The sequence below is a fragment of the Ctenopharyngodon idella genome, chromosome 8 (assembly GCF_019924925.1).
Source record: "Ctenopharyngodon idella isolate HZGC_01 chromosome 8, HZGC01, whole genome shotgun sequence".
Lineage (NCBI taxonomy): Eukaryota > Metazoa > Chordata > Actinopteri > Cypriniformes > Xenocyprididae > Ctenopharyngodon > Ctenopharyngodon idella.
In genome coordinates this window covers 16,488,076-16,513,605 of record NC_067227.1, presented here as the reverse complement: position 1 = coordinate 16,513,605, position 25,530 = coordinate 16,488,076, and the positions used below count along the sequence as shown (strand labels likewise).

General features: G+C 38.0%; 1 protein-coding gene across 2 annotated transcripts in view; it reads right to left on the bottom strand.

Annotated features, from left to right (window-relative positions):
- Nucleotides 1-21,820, bottom strand: part of cpne5a (copine Va) — an 89,018-nt gene extending 67,198 nt beyond the window's left edge. The window contains exons 1-3 of one of the 2 annotated variants that reach the window (XM_051902006.1): nt 21,353-21,820; nt 7,176-7,216; nt 4,368-4,414 (exon numbers count right to left, since the gene is read on the bottom strand). In XM_051902006.1, the coding sequence (XP_051757966.1) occupies nt 4,368-4,414; nt 7,176-7,216; nt 21,353-21,462 (198 nt within the window). In that variant the 5' untranslated portion in view covers nt 21,463-21,820. The remainder of the gene's footprint in view (nt 1-4,367; nt 4,415-7,175; nt 7,217-21,352) is intronic. The other variant, XM_051902005.1, reaches the window with a different exon arrangement.
- Between the last annotated feature and the right edge of the window lie 3,710 nt (nt 21,821-25,530).

Genomic DNA, 25,530 nt, shown 5'->3' with positions numbered 1-25,530 from the left:
ACTTTTAATATGTATAAAAAAACATACTTTCAGTGAACTTTAATTTTGTAAGTTACCTGTATTTTTTGGAGTTATTATTACTTAATCAAAACAACCCAACTGCACAATAAAAAAACATGATTTGTGAGAATTAATAAAAACGGAGTTAACTGTTTTTGCAAATGAACTCTTCAAGTATATACACCAATCAGGGATAACATTATGACCACCTTCCTAATATTGTGTTAGGACAGCCCTGACCTGTCGAGGCATGGACTCCACTAGACCCCTGAAGGTGTGCTGTGGTATCTGGCACCAAGATGTTAGCAGCAGATCCTTTAAGTCCTGTAAGTTGCGAGGTGAGGCCTCCATGGATCGGACTTGTTTGTTCAGCATATACCACAGATGCTCGCTTGGATTGAGATCTGGGGAATTTGGAGGCCAAGTCAACACCTCAAACTCGTTGTTGTGCCATGTGTCCTGCCATGTGTTCCCCAGGTAAGTGATACACACACACCCGGCCATCCACGTGATGTAAAAGAAAACGTGATTCATCAGACCAGGCCACCTTCTTCCATTGCTCCGTGGTCCAGTTCTGATGCTCATGTGCCCACTGTTGGCGCTTTCGGCGGTGGACAGGGGTCAGCATGGGCACCCTGGCTGGTCTGCGGCTATGCCGCCCCATACGCAACAAACTGTGATGCACTGTGTATTCTGATACCTTTCTATCAGAACCAGCGTTAACTTCTTGAGCAATTTGAGCTACAGTAGCTCGTCTGTTGGATCGGACCACACGGGCCAGCCTTCGCTCCCCACGTGCATCAATGAGCCTTGGCCGCCCATGACCCTGTCGCTGGTTCACCACTGTTCCTTCCTTGGACCACTTTTGATAGATACTGACCACTGCAGACTGGGAACACCCCACAAGAGCTGCAGTTTTGGAGATGCTCTGACCCAATCGTCTAGCCATCACTCAAAACCTTATGCTTACCCATTTTTTCTGCTTTTAACACATCAACTTGAGGACAAAATGTTCACTTGCTGCCTAATATTTCCCACCTACTGACAAGTGCCGTGATGAAGAGACAATCAGTGTTATTCACTTCACCTGTAAGTGTTCATTGTTATGCCTGAATGGTGTATATATATATATATATATACACACATACATATAGTAGTAATCTTATGTGATACTGTAATTTTAGTTTAGTTCTTTAATTCTTTCCTTTCTTTCTTCGTCAAAATTCTCGTAACACCATTAAGCTTGATTGTGGTAAAATGTTAATAATATAATCACACATTTTGGTTTGGTTTGGTTTGGTTTGAGAAGAGAAGAGAAGAGAAGAGAAGAGAAGAGAAGAGAAGAGAAGAGAAGAGAAGAGAAGAGAAGAGATTACAGAAGCCTGTCGTCTTTGCACTGTATTCTTGAAGGCTGCTCTGCAGTCGGTTCCCTCAGCTAATTGTGTTTTCCATGAATAATTAAACAAGATGAGGCAGATGAGAAATGCATAAATAAATGAATCACCAGAAGGGTGTTACAACACCCTGGCCCTGCAGAAATGAAGGAGACAGTTTATGAGGGATAAGGGAATGATAAGGTGATTTAAACATACTGTAGGTGATTTAAAGTGATTTAAACATACAGTAAAGACCACCATAATTTTGTTAATGACAAAGAAAAACACTGTATTACAACAGTCTGACTTTCTTACAAACATGGAGTGCAATATATGGTTAGTACATGAGGCATGTCTGTCTGATATTCTCTGCTGTAGTTTAGATATGCATAAACTCAAGAATTAAAAAATTCAAAATCAATAGCTTGAACCACAAATAACACTCCTAAATCTGTATAAAATTAGGTTGAAAAGTCCATAAACATAATGACTGAACATTCTCAAGCTAGGCTCTGTGATAGCAGAGGACAGAGTCATTAGCATTCACAGCATAATGCTTTATGTACTGCTAATACGACCTCACAGTCCGACTTTATCATTTCACCGGCTGCTACTGTATAAATCATTCTGTTGACCTGCTGCTATATAAAGCCATAAAGCCTTTTATGTTTGTCATATGGTGCATTATTCTGCAAGTATTGCACTGGTTTCCAACATCCTTTTTTCAAAACCGAAATCCCATCGGAGAAAGGAGATGCAAAGAAAAACATTTAACTTAAATCACCAAACTGTTTTTGGAAAAGCTTTACCTCCCACTGAGTGTTAAAAACAAAGCCAAGGCAGTGAAAAGGGGGTGAAACATGTTGTCCAGACCTACTACTGTGCAAACTAGGAGAATTAGCACAAGGTCACATTCAGAAATTATGGATAAAACACAATGTTGTCTGATATGGGGCAGTTGACATTTGTAAATTTTGAACCTCACAATAGCAGTGATGAGAAAAGAACATCACAACAGAAATCACAAGAGAATGAAATCATAACAGGTGCAAAAATAAAGTTTAAGTTAATTATGCTCAGAAGATAAAAACGATCTTATCCAAAGGAGAGTAATCAAATCAATGACTTTTCAAATTGACAGCAATGTCAGTTCAAACTCATCATGTGATGTGACAAATAACTGCGACTTTCAGAAAGTGAGATATTTGGGATTTCTAGACGTTTATAACAGCTATAAAAATAACGACTTTCAGAGCAATTTTCTTCCAGCTGATGAACGCTAAAAACATTGACAGCCAATCAGAATCTTAAAAGAGCTTGAGCATTTAACGCAGCAGACAACACGATGCTTATAATAACCATTGTTACCGTCCAATGTCGTGGACACTAACATAATTATCATTATAGTTATCCCTATAGTTATCATTCTTGATGTGAATAGGCCTTTTTATAATATTTACAACTGCAAATCATGTTAAACTTTCTTAAAGGTGTTGTACATTATTTTTTTATTAGAATGCCACTCAGAAAATATCCTTATTAGTTGGATTTTTTGTTTAGTCAAGCAAAAGCCATTGATGCGCTTTCTGCTTGTCCATCATTCCGTGCAATCATGAACAGCTCATATATGGGAAGCAGGAAACTGAGAGTGTGGTAGTTGAAGCATATCATTCATGTTTAACGCCATGTTCAGCTTCGTCAGTAGTTGTCAGTTTGGGGTGTGACTACGCTATTTTGATTAAAAAAAAAGGGAGCGTGCGTAATTCAGTAAGTAGGAAACTCCAGAAAGGATGACATCTCTTACAGAACCATTACAGAATCATTTATTGAACATTTGGTGTCTTTTATCAAACTTAATATTTAAATGTTTTATTACATTTAAGGGGGATTTTTCACATAACAACACTCTTATCCATGGTAATATCACTGTAATGCATATAACTGAGTGGTTCATTGCTTATTAATGTGTAAAGAATTAAATATAAAAAAAAAGTTAAAAGAAAGTGGGGTACACTAGTCAAACCGTGGACACAATCACTCAGTCAAAGTAAGGCGCTTACGCTGTGTTAGTAACAAAGAGAGAGACACACATATTCCCAAATCTCCTGCTGAGACAGAAAAACGCACAAAGAACACTCCATCCTTATCAATCCCTTACAGCTTGACTGCCTCTTTTCCACAGCGGTTGGTATTATACCCAAACAAGAGGCATCTTACATGGGCAAAGGCATGGAGAAAGAGTCTACGCAGCTAATCGGAGTTAGCAACCTGCTCAGTGTTATGTAAGCTGTCGTCTTTCATCATAGGAGAAAGGTGTTCCATCAAAACCCGCTGTGAAGAAGGAGGATCGACACCAGTATGGTTTTATTTTGGGTCAAAAAGTTGTTACAGCTCCTCACGCGCACATCCTGACATTTACGACCGCTTTGACGCATTCACATCGGCCTTGACAACACCTGCTAGAACAACCGTCACCTGCTAATAAGGGATTTAATTATAAGGGTCTCTGTAACACAAACCAAGACTTGCAAAAGAGTACCGCAATGCGATTTTTCATACACAAGCTCTTTTTTGCTGGCTCAGTGATGGATATGATAGCCCAAGGATGTCCGATTTTCGGCTGATTGTAATGACCTGCCAAATCTGAGGGCCGGGTCCTCTAGCTCAACACAATTTAAGTGTGAAAAATCACATTCAGTGAGCTGGGAAGCATTACAAATGCACTGGCCTGTAACTTTAGAGCCAGATCAACTTTAATGCTAATCACTAACGGAAAGTGTACAATCATCTTAACAGCCAATCACTCAGGGCCAAGGGGACAGATTCATGAATATTCAACAGGAGAATCAATGGGCAGTGATGGGCACCAGAGGGCTGTGAAGAGAGTGAAGGGGGCGGAGAGACAGAGAGGATATGCAGAGCTGATTAGGGGAAATGAGGGAGTCTCTGTCAGAGCTGATTGTAGGTTTGTTCCCGAACGTGGACACTTACCTCACGCCACTGCTTAGACTCCACTCCCTGAGTGTACAGAACACACACTGAGAAGATGAGAAAGAGGGGGGGAAAAAAAGAGAGAAATCAGCATCTATTTCATTTTTAAGAAAAATCTTTTAGGTTACAGTTACTGTAGATGCATCTCTGAAGAACAGCTTAAGAACTAGAAGCTTAGTTCATGATTTCCACGCCTGTGGAAAATTAATAGAAATGACTAGGGATCAGCATAATAGTTACAGATGCGATGCATCGATTTAAAAAGTGTGCATCCGATACAAGTTGGCATTTGTATCGCGATGCATCGTTTCTAACATATTTGCATCTGTAAAAAACGTTTCATTTATATATAATTATTAGTAGATGCACTATATATTTTATTATTTACAGAAAGTGAACAATAATTTGTGACAAATATTTTATAAGTAGATTGATTTCTCCTCTGTAAACTGTTTCTCAACGCGTTCTCTCATCACTGCTGCTCTGTGAATATGACGTATCATAACACTACATAGACCGAGGCATGTCCTGAGAGTCACATAGAATATAGATTAACATGGCACTACAATGATTGTGAAAGGGCCATGCATTAGAAGTTTTTAATTTATGATTTGCTGTCTGTCTGAACTAAAGAAATAAAAGCGAACTATCTGTACCATATTCAGGGCCCTATGATTTCCGCGATGCAGAAGACACGGACGGAATCGTGGAATCCATTCATGAAAATGGAATTTACTGTATAACGTGGAATATCACGGAATTTGTCAAATTTTGGATGGATAAATCAAAAGTAGGTGGGTACCCACACAGCAGGAGACTCCTAGGCAGATCTGCATTCAAGTCGCCAAACCCGCGTGACTGTCACATTCGTTTTGGCGCTGCCCAGAGGCGGAGCTGATCCTCTGGGCTGATCCTCTGGACGTAAATTTTACTGTCAATCAGTGGATCCTGAGCGGACCCATGTCGGATCCGCGGACGCGCACATGCCTTTACTGCAATGGTTGTATCAATTTGCCGCGGAGGTAAGATTTTAATCACGGATGTGGAGCGGATGCCGCACGGAGCCACGGCGGGTCCGCGATCCGCCTTCGTTGCAGATTCGTCACTGCGCGCAAGTGGACGCTGATACGGGTCCGTTCGCGGATACGTTCCAGAAGCCGCGATACCTCCGCGGCCGATCTGCCGCGGAGTACTTTTGCTGTGTGGGTACACTTAAATCAAATCGCGATATGGACTAGTGTCTGTGAATATTCAACCGCAAAAAGACTATTTGAATATGATACCTGCATGTTTTGCGTGAATGTTTACTATACATACTGAAGCACACGTGACGCTCGCTGTTTTTTCCAGCGTCTGCCATCTGACTATATGATGACATAAACACATAAACTTTATCTCCAGAGCTGCTCTGAGAGTCACTTCATGAGCATTTTACCATTTAATTTGAGAAAAAAAACTATTGTCATATCATATATACACACAGAAACTTCAAGATCACGGCAACCCGTCAAAATAAAAATTTAACTTGTAATAGAAATATAGCCCTATTACTATTGTAGTACTATGTACTACTATTATATGGTATAATGTATGTCTTGATGTAATACTATACTACTACTAATAATTATACAATAATTATTAAGATTTTTGAAGGAATAATCACATTTTTCATCCATGTTTTAATTTTAGCAGTAATTTGAAAAAATAAATCAAAATAAAACAGAATTTGAGAAAAAATAAAAAGTTTAGAGCCCTACATATTTAATTGCATAGCATCATATTTTTTTCCACTGCATCATATTGCATTGAATCGCATTGTGTTGAATTGAATCAAAATCGGATTGCACTGCATCGTAATAGGGGAGAATCGTATCGCATCGCATCGGTAGCTGCTTCATATGTACCTTTAATGTATCGTATAGATGGCTATGCATCGAGATGCGTATCGCGTCGGCCTCAGTTATGGAGATGCACATCTCTAGAAATGACCACTTAAAGAAATCTAAAGAGATCTTACTACTGAAATGTAAAGTAAATATGTGGAAATATATAAATATTTCTCCAAATGTCACAAATAGGGAGACGCGATTGAATATGTATGTGTGTGTCTTTATTTGACATGAAGGAGCCTATAGAATGCTGTTAGAATGACACTAAGATCAAGATATGAGAGCAAAAATGCCCCTGTATAAGTTTTTGTCTCATATTTATATTAAGGTAGATTTCAAAATTATTAGTTTCACACAGCACTGTGGAACATAAAGGTTAAATGAAACATAACTAAGAAATTTGAATAATTCTGACAACAAACAAATGTTCAACATCAAGTTTCATTGATGAAAAAGCAACCTCTAAGAAAGACAAGTTCTTCTTGCAATGATTAGAATTGCAAAGGTGGCCAGACTATTTGACCCATTGCTCTCTATTTCATAATCTCATGTCTTCAGCGAGAGATTTACTGTACACAAGTCCCCATGACTCATGCAGCATTTGTATTCAGGGGGGGTGAGTTCATGCTCTGCATATATTAAGCACTTCTGCATTTTTGTTGATAGTGAAGAAAAGCTGTCACATTGTGATGCAAATTCTATGCATGTGTTTTAGGCAACTTGGAGAAATAGCAGAGTAGACAAATTGCAAGCAAAGTGTGGAGAGCGGAAGAAAGTCAGAGAGGTGTGTGGAAGAGACTGAACTGGAAAACATGTCAGTGAGGTACGAAACCTGGGGACCAAGATTGTATATGTGTGTAAAAAGAGATTTTAGGTTCAAAAACAAGTACTTCAGCCATGAAAAAAGAGAAATACTTACAAGGATCAGACTTGGAGAACGTGTCTCGATCTAACAGGTTTCTGGGGAAACAGGAGAGAAAAAAAAAGTCAATTAAGGACTGATAAACTAGGTCACTTCGGTCAAACAGTTCAGCCATAAAATGAATAAAAGGCCTCACAAATAAACCAGATGGAGCTCTCATTTACATGTTATTTTAGAATCTATTCATTCCCTTCCATTAGCAGCATCTCTTGACATGAGATTTTATCTTTGTCACTGTGTGTTTTGAAGCAAGTTACACTTCCATCATGCCCATATATGAAAGAAAGACGGCATTTAACTTTTTTATACATGCACATTTTTCTCCAATCATGCCAAAAATTGTACAATTGGCCAACATTAGCAGAGCACTAACACAAAATGGAAGGATCTCTACTGTCAATGCTTCATAAAACACATACATTTACATACACTTTTTGGGTGGCAAAAAAAAAAAAAAAAAAAAAAAAAAACTGTACCTCAATTATAACTCAATAAGCACAAACAACATTTGAAATGTGTTTTAATTTTATAATTGCAAATATATTTACCATGTAATGAAACACAACCTTATGTGCAGGTATTTTACCAGCAATTAAACAGCCTTATCTGCAATATAAATATACAAATTATCTATAAATAATATTTTTTACATTTTAATCTTCTGTTATTTCATATCTCATACTTCACAATCATATCTCTCTTATATTGCTATGGCATGCTGATTTTTAATTGGGTTCTCATGTACAAAAGCATGATTCACATGAAAAGCTCTAAGCTGTAAGAGTTAATGATTTGGACTTGGTTTTCATAGTAGTTTTGTGGTTGGACCTTTCTAGGGGAATAATATAAAAAGTACAATGAACTGTTGAAAAGTTAGTGCAATGAAAGTTACACAGCAAAATCACCAGAGTTAAATCAACTCTGCTCAGAGTACATATGGTCCCTCTCTAAATAGTGTTAAAGTAACACTGAAGCAGAGTTAAAGTTAATGAGATAATTAAGTGATTAATTAAGTGATGGATAAGCATTAGTGATGAACACCTGTTGTTAACAAGCAGAATCACTGAAGAAAATATAATCCTCCTCTGCTGAGATCTTGAGAGATATAATGTCTTTTATCTTCAGGTGATTTCATCTAAGACTGTGGCTGAAGTCAGTTGTAGTTCTTATGTTTCTCTTTTCTTCATTGATTCTGCTTGTTAACAGCAGGTGTTCATCACTAACGCTCAATCATCACTTAGTTAATTGCTTAATTATCTCATTAACTTTAACTCTGCTTCAGTGTTACTTTAACACTATTTAGAGAGGGACCATATGTTCTCCGAGCAGAGATGATTTAACTGTGATTTTGCTGTGTAGTGATCATCTCCGATGTATCCTTGATCAATGTACCCTGGTTAAAAAGTGAGCTGAAATGACAGATTCTCAGTGCGCTGCTGTGATTTCACTTAGCTGTCCACTGGAGGCAACCTTTGGCAGCCACTGAATTAAACAGTCTGCTAAATGAGTAAATAACAAGTTGTAATTAAAAACAGAAAGACATTATCTTTAAATTTGTTACATGATAGCACAGAAATAAGGCACAAGTATGCTCAAAAATTTAATCTTTTGCAGAATGTAACAACTGTGCATCCCATTCAGATCTTGGCATCTGATCTAATTCTCATAAACTGGATCTTTGAATCAGAGCTGACTGAATCAGAGAGTGATTCTGGCACACAGGTTCAATAGAGTCTCAGAGAGTCTTAAATCACTATAATAGATCGCTTGCATGATTATACACACCTAGAAATTGAGAGCAGCTTAACAAAAACAATCAAAAAACCATTGGTTTAAATTTGACAGGCTTGAAAAATATCTAATTTCTGTCACAATATCATTGTCAGAGAAACTGGTTTTTAATTAAATTTTATGTGTGGCTCTGGACTGTATAATGGGTGTTTGAAAATGAAAGTGAGATGAGTGTCAGCTACATGTTGTTAATGCATGCTGTCGTATCAAACCTCTAACAGACAGAGACTTGTCAATTCTCCTGCAAATGAAAACCTTTTAAATGAGTCTCTCAATCCTTCACCAGTGGAATATAGAGCCTTGAGAACGCCAAAACAAAAGAGTTCATTTATATGGAGAGTCAGGCGCCAATTAATGCGAAAACCAATAATTTAACTGCACCCAAGCAGTGTTTTAGAAAAACAGGATAAAGTCACATAAAAAAAAAAATTGAACTTGAAGTCATGTGAATTATTTTATTATTTTTCTGTTCTTTCTCTGTATTTTAAAGAGTCGGTATTAAATTATATTAAATTATACAGATTTCAGAAAGTCAGAAAAGCTGAAAATCTGCAGTACTAAGAGAGAATATTCTATGATAACCGTTAAAACACTGTTGAAATAAAGGCTTCTGGAAAGCCATTATAGTCTGCTGAAATAGGCTTAACTGTCTAAACATATAGAAGCTCTGACAGATCTGTGATGTTCAAACACAGACCATAAGTTCAAATTAACTCCTTTGGGCTTTGAGGCACGACTGCATCCTAAGAGGAATCCTAAAACAGTAGTTTATATGTCTGAGGTTTGTAAGAAAGGTTTAAATTTAGCCATAAAAGACAGGACATTAATCATACATTTACACATAAATCATTCATCAATGCCTTGCTTGTCATGTTATTTTTTTCACATATAAACATTAATGAAGCTACTAAAGAGATTAAAATCCTGTCTTAAAGGGGACATATCATAAAAATCTTCCGTGTTTAAGTGCTATAATGCACTAAGTGCAGCAACTTTGTTTGATGATGAGTTGAATCAACTCCACAGCAACTACACAAATTAATCCACTAACCGTTCAGAAACATCCAGTTGCATTCTAAAAGTTGTAACTTCTTCCTGGGTCTCTCCATCAGTGTCCAACTCCAGTTTGAACAATGTAGGGCTGAACACCATAACGGACAATCATCATTTTGGCTGCGTGAGATTCTCCAGCTTTGTTGTTGTTGAACAACCAAAGCGCAAGATGTTAAAGCTCCGCCCTCTTTTGGAAAGGGGGCCAGGAGCAGCACCTCATTTGCATTTAAAGGGACACACACAACAATGCCATGTTTTTGCTCACACCCAAATAGGGGCAAATTTGACAAGCTATAATAAATTATCTGTGGGGTATTTTTAGCTGAAACTTCACAGACACATTCTGGGGACACCAGAGGCTTATATTACATCTTGTGAAAAGGGGCATAATAGGTCCCCTTTAAAGGTTTAGTTCACCCAAAAATGTAAATTCTGTCACATTTACGCACCCTCATGTTGTTCCAACCCTGTATGACTTCCTTTCTTCTGTGGAATGCAAAAGATGATATCCTTCAAAATATCCAATATCCATATATTTCACAGAAGAAAGAAATAGAAGGCAAGTGAGACCGAGTCGTCTCAAATATTAATGCAACAATGAAACTGATTTTTATTTAATTTACCAATTAATGTGCGTAACTCAAATTCATAAAATAAAACAAAATAAAATAAAATAAATGTTTCTGCCAAGTTTCTGAGCTCAGAACATATGTTTAGATCTGGCTGAAGAGACTTGTAATTGTAGTGTAGTGTTCTGTGTTGATGTTTTGACTGAAAGAACTGATCTGTGGTGCTAATATCACCTTTCAAAGTGAGATGTGTTACAGCACACAGATCAGTTCTTTCTCTTTGCCAAAGCAGTGGTCTGACACTATTGGACTTGTGATCCAATCTCCATCTCACCCCCGCTCTCCCAGAACCCAGTGGCACTGTAATTGGCACCCTCATGCGGGAGAAGCTATTTCAGCCAGAGGGGATCAAAATAGATTCTAAACTCTTCAGCCAATGAATCCTCATTGGTTCAAAGAAGCAGAAAAAAAAGTAATTCAAGTTGCTATCTGGTTAAGGGGAGCAAAGAGAAATTTCAGAGTGCATCTCAGCCAAAAGCCACAGACCTGGAGGTGCAGGAGAGGAAAGGATCATGTCGCTCATCATGTCGTCTGGAATGAAAACTCTTGTAGTCTGGCCATCCTGGCAGGGGTATTACCACCATGACAGACTCTCAGGTCAATGGAGAGTGCTTATCATCATGGCTATTTGATGAACTCTGAACAAAGCCCAGAGCAGGACTGAGTACAAACAACACTAGGAGAAACATTTCCCATGAGTCAAAACAAAAGATGGCTAGCAGGGAATAATTTAATGACCTAGGGCTCCATCTAACTGCCACCTAACAGCATAGGACACTGGCAATCAACCAGTACATTATTAGAATGTCTCTCACAGGTCCTGTGCCACTTCTAAGACCTAGGAATTCCTGTTATAGTGTTTTATTAAATGTAATATGATATACAATCCCTCTGTCTTCTCCTCAAGAAGTAATTACAGAAGAACGGGAGTGTCAGCATTTTTACTGCTCATCAACAACAAGAATGAAACAGCATAATTAAATCCTGGCAAGCGCTGTTCATAAACCAGGCATAAATCTACACAAAAACCTCTGGTGTAGTCAGAAGTCAGCAGGGCCAGTGATCTCGTTTTGCATGTCTCTTGCTCAATAGCTTGTAAATGCAACACTTAATCACTGTAACACAGCACATTCTGATCTATGGTGCTCATTTAAGTTGAATTACCTCTTTATAGGATAAACATGTTGTTTATTTGGTTACAGAGGACAGTACAAACAATAAAACTCAAGTTCAGCAAAACAGATATTAATAAAGTGTCATATTGCACAATAAAAAGGAAAAGTGCTTAAAAAACACATTAAAAATTGCTAAAGTAATGGTAATTGTGTGATTAAGTAATTGGAGTGGTAAAACATTAGGCATCAGTCTACTCCACTTGTAAGGACTATACTACTCAGTTTAACAGACTGCAACACTGATTAACAAACAACTCTGCAAATTGTGGTAGATATTTATGCATATTTATGCACTACCATTCAGAAATCTGGGGTCAGTAAGGTTATATAATAAAATATATAAATATATAAAATAGAAAAATTATTTAAAATTTTAAAAAGTTAATAACATTTCACAATATTGTACTGTATTTGTGTAAATAAATGCAATAAATTCAGCCTAGGTAAGAGATTTCTTTCAAAATCATTTAAAAAAAAATTTAATCACAAACCTTTGAACAGTATATATAGCATATATAAACAAAAACTACACTAATATTAAAATTTTGCCCAATTCTATAGCCTAATTTTTTTTTTATTAAAATTCTACAAAATGTTGTCTATAAACTTAAACACTAAAATGTTTATGTTCATGTTGTGATTTTCAGTGAATTTAGGCATCACAAAATTATATTGAAATATGGATAAGTACTCATTGGGAAATGAACTGCTGATGAGAAAAGTATGAACGGTCAGCTAAATTTTTAACACATTCCCTTAAAATCAGTTAAAGGCATCAACATATAAATGTCAACATCAGCCTGTAAATACCCAGTATTGTCTGATTTCAATCAATCAATATATAAAAACTTTAAATATTAATTTAATATCAGATGATTAACAATTTGGTCCCAATATATTGTGCCTCCCTAAACACTTGTGCTGCACCATGGGTTATATGAGTGTAATTAATGCCTAATAGAGAAATAATTAATGTGTTATGTTTTACAATTTTGATATTTGATTAGATTTTTTTCCACAAAGGGGTAGAGGAATGCAGATTACAATTACCAGAGAAATTGTTATCAGATAATACTGAAAAACTGTTTAAAATGGATCAGAGTAAACCCACTAAAGCAGGTCAAAAAAGGAGAATTAAAATAAGTGATGCTCAAAGCCAAAAACTGACCTCCATGCCAGCTCTGTTTGCTCTACGCTAAATAATGTTTGCTCTGGTGTTCCACCTGTCAGTGCCTTCAAGAAGATGTCAGCAAAAATGAAAAGTAATTTAAATCATGTAGTTTTGGAGCAAGCAATTACATCTCAATTAAAGAAAACAAGAAAGTAAATAGGGTCAGTTCATGTTGACTCTTCTGCAACAATTTCACAATAACAACCAAGAAACTCCCTCAATCCAGTGTAAAAAAAACTAATAGTAGCAATGTGAAAATATCAATGCTGATATTTAGTACATCTCATTGGGTCAGTTCTAGTTTTGGAGTTCAAAACTGTGATGCCAATCAATGTGTTTTCATTTCAATAAGGGGGCAGCCGCACTCAACTGAATAAGCCCAATAAAGATCAGAGTAACACTTAGTCCACTTTAGACATTATATAAGTAACTTTGCATGTCAACTAACTCTCATTAGAGTATCAGTAGAGTATTAGTAGACTTAATATCTGCTAACACTTTATTTTGATAGTCCCCCAACAGACATTCTACTGACTATAAGTAACTTTGCCCTAACACCTTACCCTAACCTAACAGTCTAACTTTAATGAGAGTTAGTTGACCTGTAGTTGCAAAGTTACTTAAAGTTAGTAGAATGTCTAAAGTAGACCATCAAAATAAAGTGTGACCAAGATCAGAGATGAATAGCAAGTGCAGACAAGCCTTTTGTCATGCCTAGCATCTTTGTCACATCACACGATGATCACAAATCCCCTCACAAGAGAATTCTGGGTTTGCGAGACAGCCGTTTTGAGCTCTTTGATTTGACACCATACTCTGTCAAAACGCAGGCATACCCACACTCGCTCTTCTACTAACACATTTATACGCATACTAAATCAGCCAGCTCAATTAACAACTGGCCAAGCTCTCATCCAGCCCATCCATCCGTTCAGCAGCTGTTTTTTTCTCTCTCAACCATCTGTTAGACTATTCACCATATTAAGCGCTTCCCTCTGTGACATGCAGAGGTCAGACACTCAGTCCCTCCTCCTAAAAACTGTTATCTACCAACCTATGATTTTATTTTAATCACATATTGGTCATATTGTAGGGCTTGTTTATTCTTAAAAGTTCAAAATTACTGCCTCACTGTAATATCGGTTGGTTCCTCTAGATATCAATTATGCCAATCAATCCTACAGACAAAAATCATTACAAAAACAGGACAAAAAGAATAGAGATTGGATGAAAACAACACATAAACTTGGACACGCACAATCACTTCTGCAGTAGATTACAGTGTGAATATATAATGACTGTAAATCTCTCAGCCTCATTCAGCCTCTCACGTCATTTGTCATTGATTCTGCCTCTTTATCACAAGCCAAAGACCTCACTATCTATCCATCCATCCCAACATCATCATCGGCTGTCACTCTGGGTGAGTATGACTGTCCTCTCCATTGGGTCATCTACTTGTGGGTCTTCAGATGGCTGTAGAGGCCAATTCGTGATCCGCGTACATTGGTGCAGTGTGGGCAGCGGAGAGTGTTGATTGCTGGTGGTGGTTGTCTTTCTCCTTGCGAAGCTGTCACTTTGTTCTATTTGATGACGTGCAGAACATTCCTGCACAGATTTATTCCAGGAGCTCCTGTCCAGTGCAATGTGTTCCCACTTGCTCTATGTGATGTGGAATTTCTTCAGAATGGCCATGATATTGTCCTTCTAAGGTTTCTTTTGCCCGCCAGTGGCTCGATGACCTTCCTTCAGCTGGGAGTACGGGATCTGTTTAGGGAGATGTGTATTGGACATGCGGATGGCGTAGTCTGTCCATCGAAGTTGGTACTTCATTATTATAGTGGTGATGCTGGTCATGTTGGCTTCCTCCAAGACGCTGATGTTGTTGCATCTGTTCTCCCAGCAGATCCTCAGGATCTTTCATAAGGATCTTTGGTGGTATTGTTCCAGGGCTCTCAGGCGCCTGTTGTAGGTGGTCCATCACTCAGGCTCCATACATTTAGGGATAGTTCACCCAAAAATGAAAATGTGATGTTTATCTGCTTACCCCCAGGGCATCCAAGATGTAGGTAACTTTGTTTCTTCAGTAGAACACAAATGATGATTTTTAACTCCAACTGTTGCAGTCTGTCAGTCGTATAATACATGTCAATGGTAACAAAATCTATGAGAGTAAAAAAAACATGCACAGACAAATCAAAATTAAACCCTGCGGCTCGTGACGTCACATTGATGTCCTAAGACACGAAACGATTTGTGCGAGAAACCGAACAGTATTTATATCATTTTTCACCCTTTAATACACCACTATGTCCAACTGCCTTGAGGGCGCGCATGGCATCCGGTGCGTGAGGTGTGTACGCGCTCTGGCGTAGTTTACGCAAGCGCCGGAAGTGATCTCTCGCGCGTATATGTCACTCATTGTTTACACAGTGCAAAAACATTGTAGGTATGACGGCTAATCAAAATGGCACTTATTTGCGCTTATCCGGATTGTTCAAACCGACTTAAAACTAAAAGATTACGTTATCTCGCGCTAACTAATTCGGGAGTGGTGACTTTCCACGTATTCCCAACTTCTGAGCCTGCTCGCCTGAAGTTATGGTTGATTGCTCTTTGGCTGGATATCAACATACCCATTAACGTACTAAAGTTGTTGAGGGTCTGCAGTGATCATTTTTCCCCTGATGATTTTACATACCCAGGAGAGGATCACGTACGACTTAAACCATCAGCTGTGCCTATGGTTTTTCCACATCCAACTGAGGTATGTGAACAAGACCTTTGTATGTGTCCTTTTTATTTGTAAAGCTGCCCTTACGAAAAGTAACAAAATAAAATGAAGTTTTGATGTAATAAATCCATGTTTTTTTGTGGTTTACTTTTCTATTTGTATAACAACTGTTGTACTACAGGCACCATGTTTAAACTACGCCAGATGCCGTGCGCGCGCTCAAGGCAGTTGGACATAGTGGTGTATTAGAGGTAAAAAATGATATAAATACTGTTCGGTTTCTCGCACAAACCAATCGTTTCGTGTCTTAGGACATCAATGTGTCGTCACGAGCCGCAGGGTTTAATTTGGATTTGTCTGTGCATGTTTTTTTTACTCTCATTCATTTTGTTACCATTGCCATGCATTATATGACTGACAGACTGCAACAGTTGGAGTTAAAAATCATCATTTGTGTTCTACTGAAGAAACAAAGTCACCTACATCTTGGATGCCCTGGGGGTAAGCAGATAAACATCAAATTCTCATTTTTGGTGAACTATCCCTTTAAGTCTCGGACTTCAAAGACTCTTTTCCTGAGTCTGGCATAGGCTCCACTGGCACAACTTAGGCGACGGTTGACCTCAGAGTCAATGTCAGCTTTTGAGGAAAGAAGGCTGCCAAGGTAGAGGAAGTGGTCCACGTTTTCAAGAGCGGTGTTGTCCACTTTTATGGTGGGCTGGGTAGCTTGCCTGTTGGGTGGAGACTGATATAGGACCTTGGTCTTCTTGATGTTTAAGGTTAGGCCCAGGGCTCTGTACGCCTTGGCAAAGGCATTCAGGATGTCCTGGAGGTCTTCTGCGGAGTGTGCTGCAATGATGTTATCATCCACGTACTGAAGCTCTGTGATGGTGGTGTAGTTGACTTTGTTCTTGGCCTTGAACCTGTTAAGGTTGAAGAGTCTACCATCAGTTCTGTACATGATTGGAATCCCCTGTGGTAGCTCTTCGCCAATGAGGTGGAGTATGGCAGCAATGAAGATGGCAAACAGGGTGGGTGCGACGATGCATCTTGTTTGACCCGCGTTTACATTTCCACAGTGAAAGGCTCGGACTCTAAGCCATTGCTGAGCAATGCGACAGACATGCCGTTACGTAGAATCCTTATATTCTGATATACTTGTCATCCATACATCCATCCATCCATCCATCCATCTTTCTACATTTATCTTTCTCTCAGTGTCACTTTAGAGTTACTTGCTTCTTCACCAGTTCAGGTCCAAGTAGCATCTGCAAAATCAAAACTGACTGTTTTTCATTTTGGTAGCAGAGTGTTTAAATCTATTAAGGAAGACATGTGGGAAGCAGGATACATATGACGATGTGAATGTCTGCCCTAATATTCACAGCTCTGGGAATAAAGGTATTCTGCTATTCTAGCATATATAATCAGATGATGAAATCCAGCAATAAAAGGCACTGGAGCTGAACGAATAGCAAAAGAACAATAACGGCTTACAATACACCACGGCTCCATTTGGAATCAAGTCACACGGTTAGAAAAGAGCTGAACCCCAACCGTAAATCATCTCCAGGTTTGCAAATACCCACCAGACAGAGCCCTTCTCAGCAGTGTAGAGCATGGAGAGTCTAGCAGCAGAGCGGTGCAGTGTGAATGTAGATGTATACTATGATCTGGTTCCTCACCTGCAAGGTCAACTAAGAGGAGGACGTGAATCTGCAGTGAAACTGAAGCTTGCCAACAACTGCAACTTTATTCCTTCACTTTTTCAATACAGAGAGCTACTCATGGAGGATAGTAACAACAGGGACACATGGTTTTTGGCAAGGACAAGGAATTTCCCTGCAGTAAGAATTAAATTCAGAATTCAATGTTTAGATAAATGGTAAAGAAACTTCTGTATCTCTAATAGCATAATGCAGAAGTATCTAGAAAGTTCTAGTTAGCTAAACTGCATAATGCAAACGATTATAAGTGGATCCTTCCTTATGAAAGAGACACAGTTCCAAGTCCAGGCACTCGCATAGATTTTAATATTAAAAAGCCTTTATTTGCATATTAAAAACCACCAACGTGAAATTGGCCCAAACAGGCCTTTATCGGGGTGCCAAACAATAGAGAACAGGAAGTTATCTTGCAGTCTGTTAAATGCAGTCTGTTAAAGTGATCCACTTATAATTGTTTGTATTTTTTACCCCTTCTAGAGCACCCAAGGCATTTTTTTGAGTACCAGATGCACTCTATTTTGCGACAATATTTTTTCTTATTAGTTAAATTGCATTTGTGTTATTTAAATCATTATCAGCATTTCACAAAGCTGATCAGCATTCCTCAAAGCTAAGACTAGAGAGAAAGGGTAAAGAGAAACATGACATAAACATTACACTGAGGCTCTTAGTCACAATGTTGTTTTCCCAAATGTATGTGGTCATATTTATCACTACCCCTTCAGAGGGTAGTTAATTCCATTCCCCCATAAAAACTAAAGTAAAAAAGTAAAACGAGCATTTTATCAAATTTGAGTTAGGAATAAAGTTTGGGTCTCTTAGACTATGATCTGTCCTGACAGTTGTGTTTGGTGATGAACAACTGTGATTAGATTCATAGAAAATGGAGTGTGAAATTGACTTAAAATCAATCAAAATTCAATCAAAAATATCTGAAAAGCATTTACTTGGATCCAGTGTTGCCGTAGTTACTGTGTTTCGTCTTTGCAGTATTGTCATGTGCGTTTCTCTAGTTAACTGAAAAGGCAGCTTAGTGCCAGTCCAGAGTGAATTTTGGTTCATTCAGTTGTAAGGAAATTAAACAACAATGCAGTGTACTTAAATCTAGACTAGTTCTAGCAAAGTATCACCTAAATGTTAAGTTTTCAGCATACATTACGCCAGTCTTCAGTGTCACATTATCCTTTAGAAATCATTCTAATACGCTGAATACTAAGAAATAATATTTCTTATTATTATCAATGTTGAAAACATTTGTGCTGCTTAATATTTTGTGGAAACTGCGTTTTTTGATTCTTGAACAGCAAGAACAGCAACTTTTGAATATTTCATATTTGTAGTAGTTCTAATGCTCAAGACCCACTAAGTATATCCAAAAACTTTTCTTGCAACTTGACTATACTAAAACACAAGCCAATCGGAACCCAAAACCCAATTAGTGCCAGACAACTGGATCAATTGCATATCTCACAGCCACAGGACAGCTTTTGTTTGTGATAAGGGTTATCACAGAGTCTCTGGTTTTTCAGGCCAAACTTTCTGTGCTCCAATAACATCAGCAGGTTATGAGGGATCTGGAGGGGGAAGTGAAGCGATTCAATTCCATGTCTGCCACAATCCCCTGATAATCAGCCCAAACTAAATCAATTACAGAGAACAAACGCAGGTGATGATTTCCACCGCCGCCTTGCAGAGTCTCATCACAGACCTGGAGAGAATGTTCTGCACTGACAGAGAGGGCCAAAATGGGTTAGGTCCAATAGATTTATTTATTCATTGATTCAATCTCAGAAGCAAGGAGGTGGCAAAAAACCTAATTCAATTAAAATAATAACAATAATGTAAAAATCAATAACTTGATCACATATTTGATAACACTAATGAGTTTTTTTTTGAGGAATTATTTCAGTTATGTGCGGGTGTAGAAGCGAGAAGGGTAAAAAAAATCCTATAAAGGAATGCTAATGGAATTTCATAATTAGAAATGGGAACCAGTCCTAATCAGATCAAACGAGGATCCTCTAAAAATTCTCTTAGAACCAATTGAGATCATACTGTACAAACTGAAATTCCTATTTTAAGTTTAATATTCAGTACTTTTTATTCATTAGAATCTTATTTGAACCCATAAGGATTGGATATATGATAGAAATCCCCTTATAATTGATAATGCATGCTTTAGTATTCCTTCATGATTTTCTTACATACCCCCAGCCCCCTTTTTTATTTAGTAGGATAGAGAAAGAATGGTAGAAAAATTCAATAACATGCTCTTACATGCATATGCGTGACACTTAAGACCCTTGTCAAATACATGTCAAGTTCAAATTAAAATGCAATTAATCACTAAAGTCAGAATTTTTGTGTAATGTACAGTACAGTATGTATTGCTTATTTTGATATAATCATTTAGCTTTTAGTGGATGTAAAAGTTGAAAATAAATTTCAATCTAAAAAGCTATTTATATCTGGTTTATTGAAAACAGTTGAGATCACATTTAGCTAATGTGATGAAGTATTGGTCTTTAACAGAGAAATTCATTCAGCTAACAATCAGACCGAATTACACCCATAATCAGTATTCTTCCTTTCTCATTGCAGACAGCAGGCAATATTAACTTGCAGCTGAGAAGTTGGCGAGCTTATGGTTATTAGCTACTTGCACAGGAAATTGCTCTCATTAAATAGATGGTTTGACTGTCAAGTTGGGAAATTCAGTAAAATCATTTTGTCTAAATTGGACTGGAGCGTGTATAATTGACTATAAGCGACTATTAAAGGCATAGCAGATGTTGAGTACACCAGCCGTATCCATTACTCCTCAAGATGATTGAAAACCCAAACCAATAGCCCACCTATCACTCTGAGCAAAGAGCCGGCTGTGGTCCTGGCTGAAATTCATTTTCACCACATCTCAGAACCTGTTTTTCCAGTAGCAGCGTTTCAGTGATGCATTCATATCAAGACCAACCTAGTCTGCTCTAAAAGTAAAGATGATGTTATAAGCATCAGAAAAGAAAAGAAAAACGTTCACCCAAAGAAATTACGTTACATGCAATATACAAACCCCTCTCTGCTGTTTCACACTGTGGTGAATGCTGTATCCATTGACATGAGGACTTTGGGTGGGGTTTTTATGCTCCTTCACATAAATATATACACTGTTTGCTTCAAAACTACAGGGCTATGATTTGACGACTTTACACATTGCTAAATCAAGCAAAGAATAACTGAAGATATATTGCCTTTAACAAGCAGTTCTTCACTAAATACACAAACATGTGACATTTATTATCGATGGAAAGCTAAGATTATATAGGCTATAGGGGTGCCCGTCGGGGCTTGATGTTCAGAGCATCTGACAACTTATGGCATCTCTGTATAGAGACAATTGAGCAGCAACGTTAAGTGCTTTAGGCAAGTATATATTGGATATATTAGATATTTACACTCACATCAATATTGTAGAGCCAGAAAGTCTGGTATCATTATTGTTGCATATGAACTGCTATCAAAACTATTTTTCATATACATAATTCATGGTGGCTTAAAAAAAAAAAAACAGGGTTGAACAGCCTGATGCCAAAGGAGAACATTGCTATGCTTCTTTGCAAAACCATCTACATAAGCTACTGGTGCTTCAAAGAACATTAAAAGCTTCGTTTTTCTCAGTCAACAGAACCAATAGAAAGAAAAATCAAGAACTTCTTTTCTAAAGAACCAACCCGCTAATTCAAACTAAACTTGTTTTTTTATATACAAGAAAAGGATTCTTTGTTAAACCAAAAAAAAAAAACCTTTTAAGAACTTTTATCTAGTCAAACACATGACAGGTCAAGAAATTAAAGTGATTTCAACTCGAGTGTGCAAATGTAAATTGATTCTATCTCATACCTGCACGAGACGGTGATCTCCACTTTGGTGGCGGGAATATTCCCCGTGATAGGGTCGAACTCGCTCACTGAGGCCATGTCCTCTAGTTTATCCATAACGTCCCCTTCCATGGGCGCGTGGGACAATAGAACGCTCTCTACTTCAAACAGTTTAGCAGTTCGGGCTGCTGCGGTGCTTCCTAAAATCTCACAGCTCCAGCGAGGCGCGGGCGCGCGCAGGACCGCAGCAGGCAGGGTGACAGAAAATCAGCGTCTGTGCTGGTCGCGCGCTGGAGAGCGCGGATGCCCTGTGATGCGCTTTATATTAATATATCAGCAATGTTACAAGAAAAAAATTACTACACAACAGGTTTGGTTCGCTAAATGAAAAACTCAAAGAAGAGTGCAAGTGTGCGCCTCTTCTGACAGCGGCGAGATCTCTCGTCCCTACTGTGTGGAGTGGAAAGTAAAGGAGTAGAACTCCACCCCTCGCGCATTCTTTCACATATTCGTGGCTTTGCGCTCGCTCGGCGCAGCATCACTCTATTGATCCACAGCTACGGCTCTTTACTGCCTGAGCTATTTCTCACGGCTGTTAACTTCTGAAATACAACCCTCAAACCATTCTGTAGAAACAACGAGGGGAAATTAATGCAAACATGCTACATTAAAAACCCGTTAGCTGGTTAACTGTAAATTAGCCTACCTTAATAGGCTACGGTAAAATGTATAGGTCCTTTTCCTTCTAAAGAGATGTCATTTTACTGTAAAATATTGTAAATTACCGTATGACTCACGAACTTACTGTAACAAGGAGCTATACATTCACAGTAAAATATGTTTTTATAAGAAAAAAAAAAAAACTAAATACAATGTATGGAGAGAGGTGCTTGCCAAAATTGCCTGCATGAACGATCACATTTCTTTAGAGTTAATTTTAATTGCTAACACTAATATGCAAAATAATTTTAATAGCAAATATGTTTATTAACTTGACACAGGCCTATACTGTGAAATACACAGACAAAATTCTATATCGTAATCCTTCATATAATCCCACAATAACATACTGTATGTTGCAAGTAATAATTACTGGAAATTTAACAAAGAAATGTTAGAAGTTGTTTTACTTGCTGATAAGACAACATTTCAAACTTATTATTGATTCTGAAAATAAGTGATTCATTATCAGCAAATATGTCCAAAGAACTAGGATAATTATCACATAAAATCCCATTAAAGTCTAGTGAGAGACAGGAATCTGAGTTCGAGCTGATAAAAAGCACAGCGTGAGACTACCCACTTAGAGTTCTTCATGCTGCAACTGCATTTCAGCACCACATCATTGGACAGCTCCACAATCCCTTTCCCCACTGCAAAAAAAAAAAAAAAAAAAATGCTACAACAACATAAAAAATTACTTGTAAAGACATATTTCACACCATAGGTGCTTGGAGTCAATGATAATCACTTGTCAGATTTAATTACACCTGCTGTTTTCCACTCTGGCCCAATGGCGGTGACCCATTTCAGGGCTTTTCCCCACACACCTTACTTCCTCCAAGCCACCCAGTGGGTAATTATGGGTGTTACTACTGGAGGGTTGTAGGTGACAGCATGTGGCCTGTATTCTGACAGGACAGCATGCTGAAAGACTATATAGTCCGCACTGTCACAGAGAGCCAGGCTTCAGCGGGACGGCTGACTGACACAATGATGCTGCACTGGTTTTGTTCATCGAGGCTTTGATGGAATGTGTGTGAAAGTGAAATAGAAACACTATAAAGAGAGAACGGAGTGAATATAAGACAGAACGAGAACCCTCTCAAACTCTTGAATCACTCTGCTGCTCAGAATGTGTATTTCCTATCAAATGCATCTGTTATTGTTCCTCTTGAAAATGGAGAGACACTTCATTCAGAGTCTTTCCCCTTGGTTTGAATCCAATTCCACAGAGGACTTCACAGATTGACATCCAGCCCTGCCTTTTAGTCACACACACTGGTGGATCAGACACAGATGCCTCTTTTCTCACAGCCTCCATTAAATTTCTGTCTTCAAAAATCACTCACCAAAATAAATCAGAAACCAAATGGAAAACAAGGCGCTGCTGCTGAACCAGCCATTGCTATGTAATTCCATGGCTTCATGCATGGTGGAAACCATAAGTCAAGTGGCTTCACTGAACACAAAGTGATGGGAGAGTGTGTCAGAGATTCGATGCATTCTCAAGCTGAAAACTCTTGTAGTATCGGTCTAGATAGCAGGTTATCCAATCACGACCATAGCAGGTCATCCCTGCCATATCTGCTCACAGACCATCTATGCAGCCTGATACATATTTCATCCATCACTTCCTTAAGAAATCCTGGCCACATATTCTTTATCTTCAACCTCGGGTCATGAAATTCAGCTTAAGGTGGGTGTTTTTAGTTATTAGTTATACAGCCAGTGGGATTGTTAAGGTGACAAGTACAAGGCTACATTTATGTTCATTTTATTTGAAAAAGACATATTGCAATTTTTTTCCTTACAGTTGAATTTTAAATTTGCAATGCAATGGAAGTAGTGACAGATCTTTCTTTTGAGTTGTTTCATTCAAATACATCCAAGTGTATTTTAAGATGTGGGCGATGCACTTAAAAATGGCGAGAGACTGAGTTTAAGCACACAAGATTGGATAAGTCCAGCATACATCACCAAAGATTTTGTCATTTTCACCGCAAGGTCCAGTTATGACATTTTGAACTGACCAAAGTAAAAATTGTGATTTCAACTGATAATGGCGGGTCATAGCACACTATATTCCGAACTGCTAAATAGTTTTGTTTTCAGCAGTTCATCTGTCTGTTATTTTGCCACAAGCTGATGAAAGCAGCTGTAAGAATGCAGTCTATCTCCCCTGCACAGATGATTCCCTCTCTGGAATCCTTCTGGGTTTGGCCACATGTTGATTCATTTCAATGAGGTGCATTCTGTCACTGCTGGCTTAACGGATACACAACAGGTGATTTGTTGGTAGTCAAATGGAACTTAATCCTTCCTTAGGTAGGAGTCTGTTTAAGAGTTATATCTTCTCTAAAGCTTTTGACAAAATATAATTTCCTTATTTGAGAGAGACATACCTATGAAGAAGTAATACAATAAGTGTTTTAGCAAAAACACAATGTCAGACAACTTGTTTTTGACCTAGAAACTGATAGTTTCAGAGAAAAGCCTTCAAACTGCAATGTGACTTATGTTTGAAACTTAAGGTAAAGTAAGTGTTAAAGAACAGAACGGTCTATGAAAGCTTTTAGATGGCAAAGTTATAGCTTTGTAAAGATCATTTATTGTCCGGCTGTCACCCTGTGTGGGAATCTAAAATAGTTCAATATAAAAGAAAGAGAGAGCTAGTTCTATCACAGACGACAGATATGGTGACACATGCCATAGTAACAGGTAGGTTTGGGGTCAGATGATTTGTTTTGTGACAGCAGGGCTGTCACCTTTTACATTATGTAAAGTCATTTTTCCACAGTTATGTTCACTTCCAGACAAAATAAATCTGAAGCTCACTTACAGAGATAGTTCATCCTAAAATGACAATTCTGTCATCATTTACTCACCCTCATGTCATTCCAAACATGTATATGAGACTCTTTCTTCTGTGGAACACAAACAGAGATAATTTAATAAATTGGTAGAATTCAATACAATGACAGAAAATTGTGACTCGCTTTAGCATGTAACAAAGTACCCGAACATATCAGCAAAACTTACATGTGGCTTGATGATCATTTTCTAAGTGCGCTGAACAGTTTTGGAGAAACAAGCCAATATTTAAGCAATTTATTAGTAAAATCGTAGAAGACAGTTAAATTAAGAGAATGTTTACACAACAAAATAGATACTAAAAACTGAAAAGTTTTTCACATACAGACAACAACGTTATCAAAAAGATCACAGTTCACACGGATCCGCAAAAACTAAAAACATTGTGTTATGCAAGCCAGGCCAGTAGTGGGCGAGGTCACTTTGTAAAGAAAAGCTACGCGTCTATAGACTGAACACGTAATATGCATGCGCATGATGTCACCGTTTTCACAAATTCACTCTTTTGTTGTTTACATGGAGATGATAACAGTATAGTTTTCAAAAGCTCGCATTTTCAGGCCCCCCAAAAAACGCAGTTGTCGTGTAAATGAATGGCCAAAACGC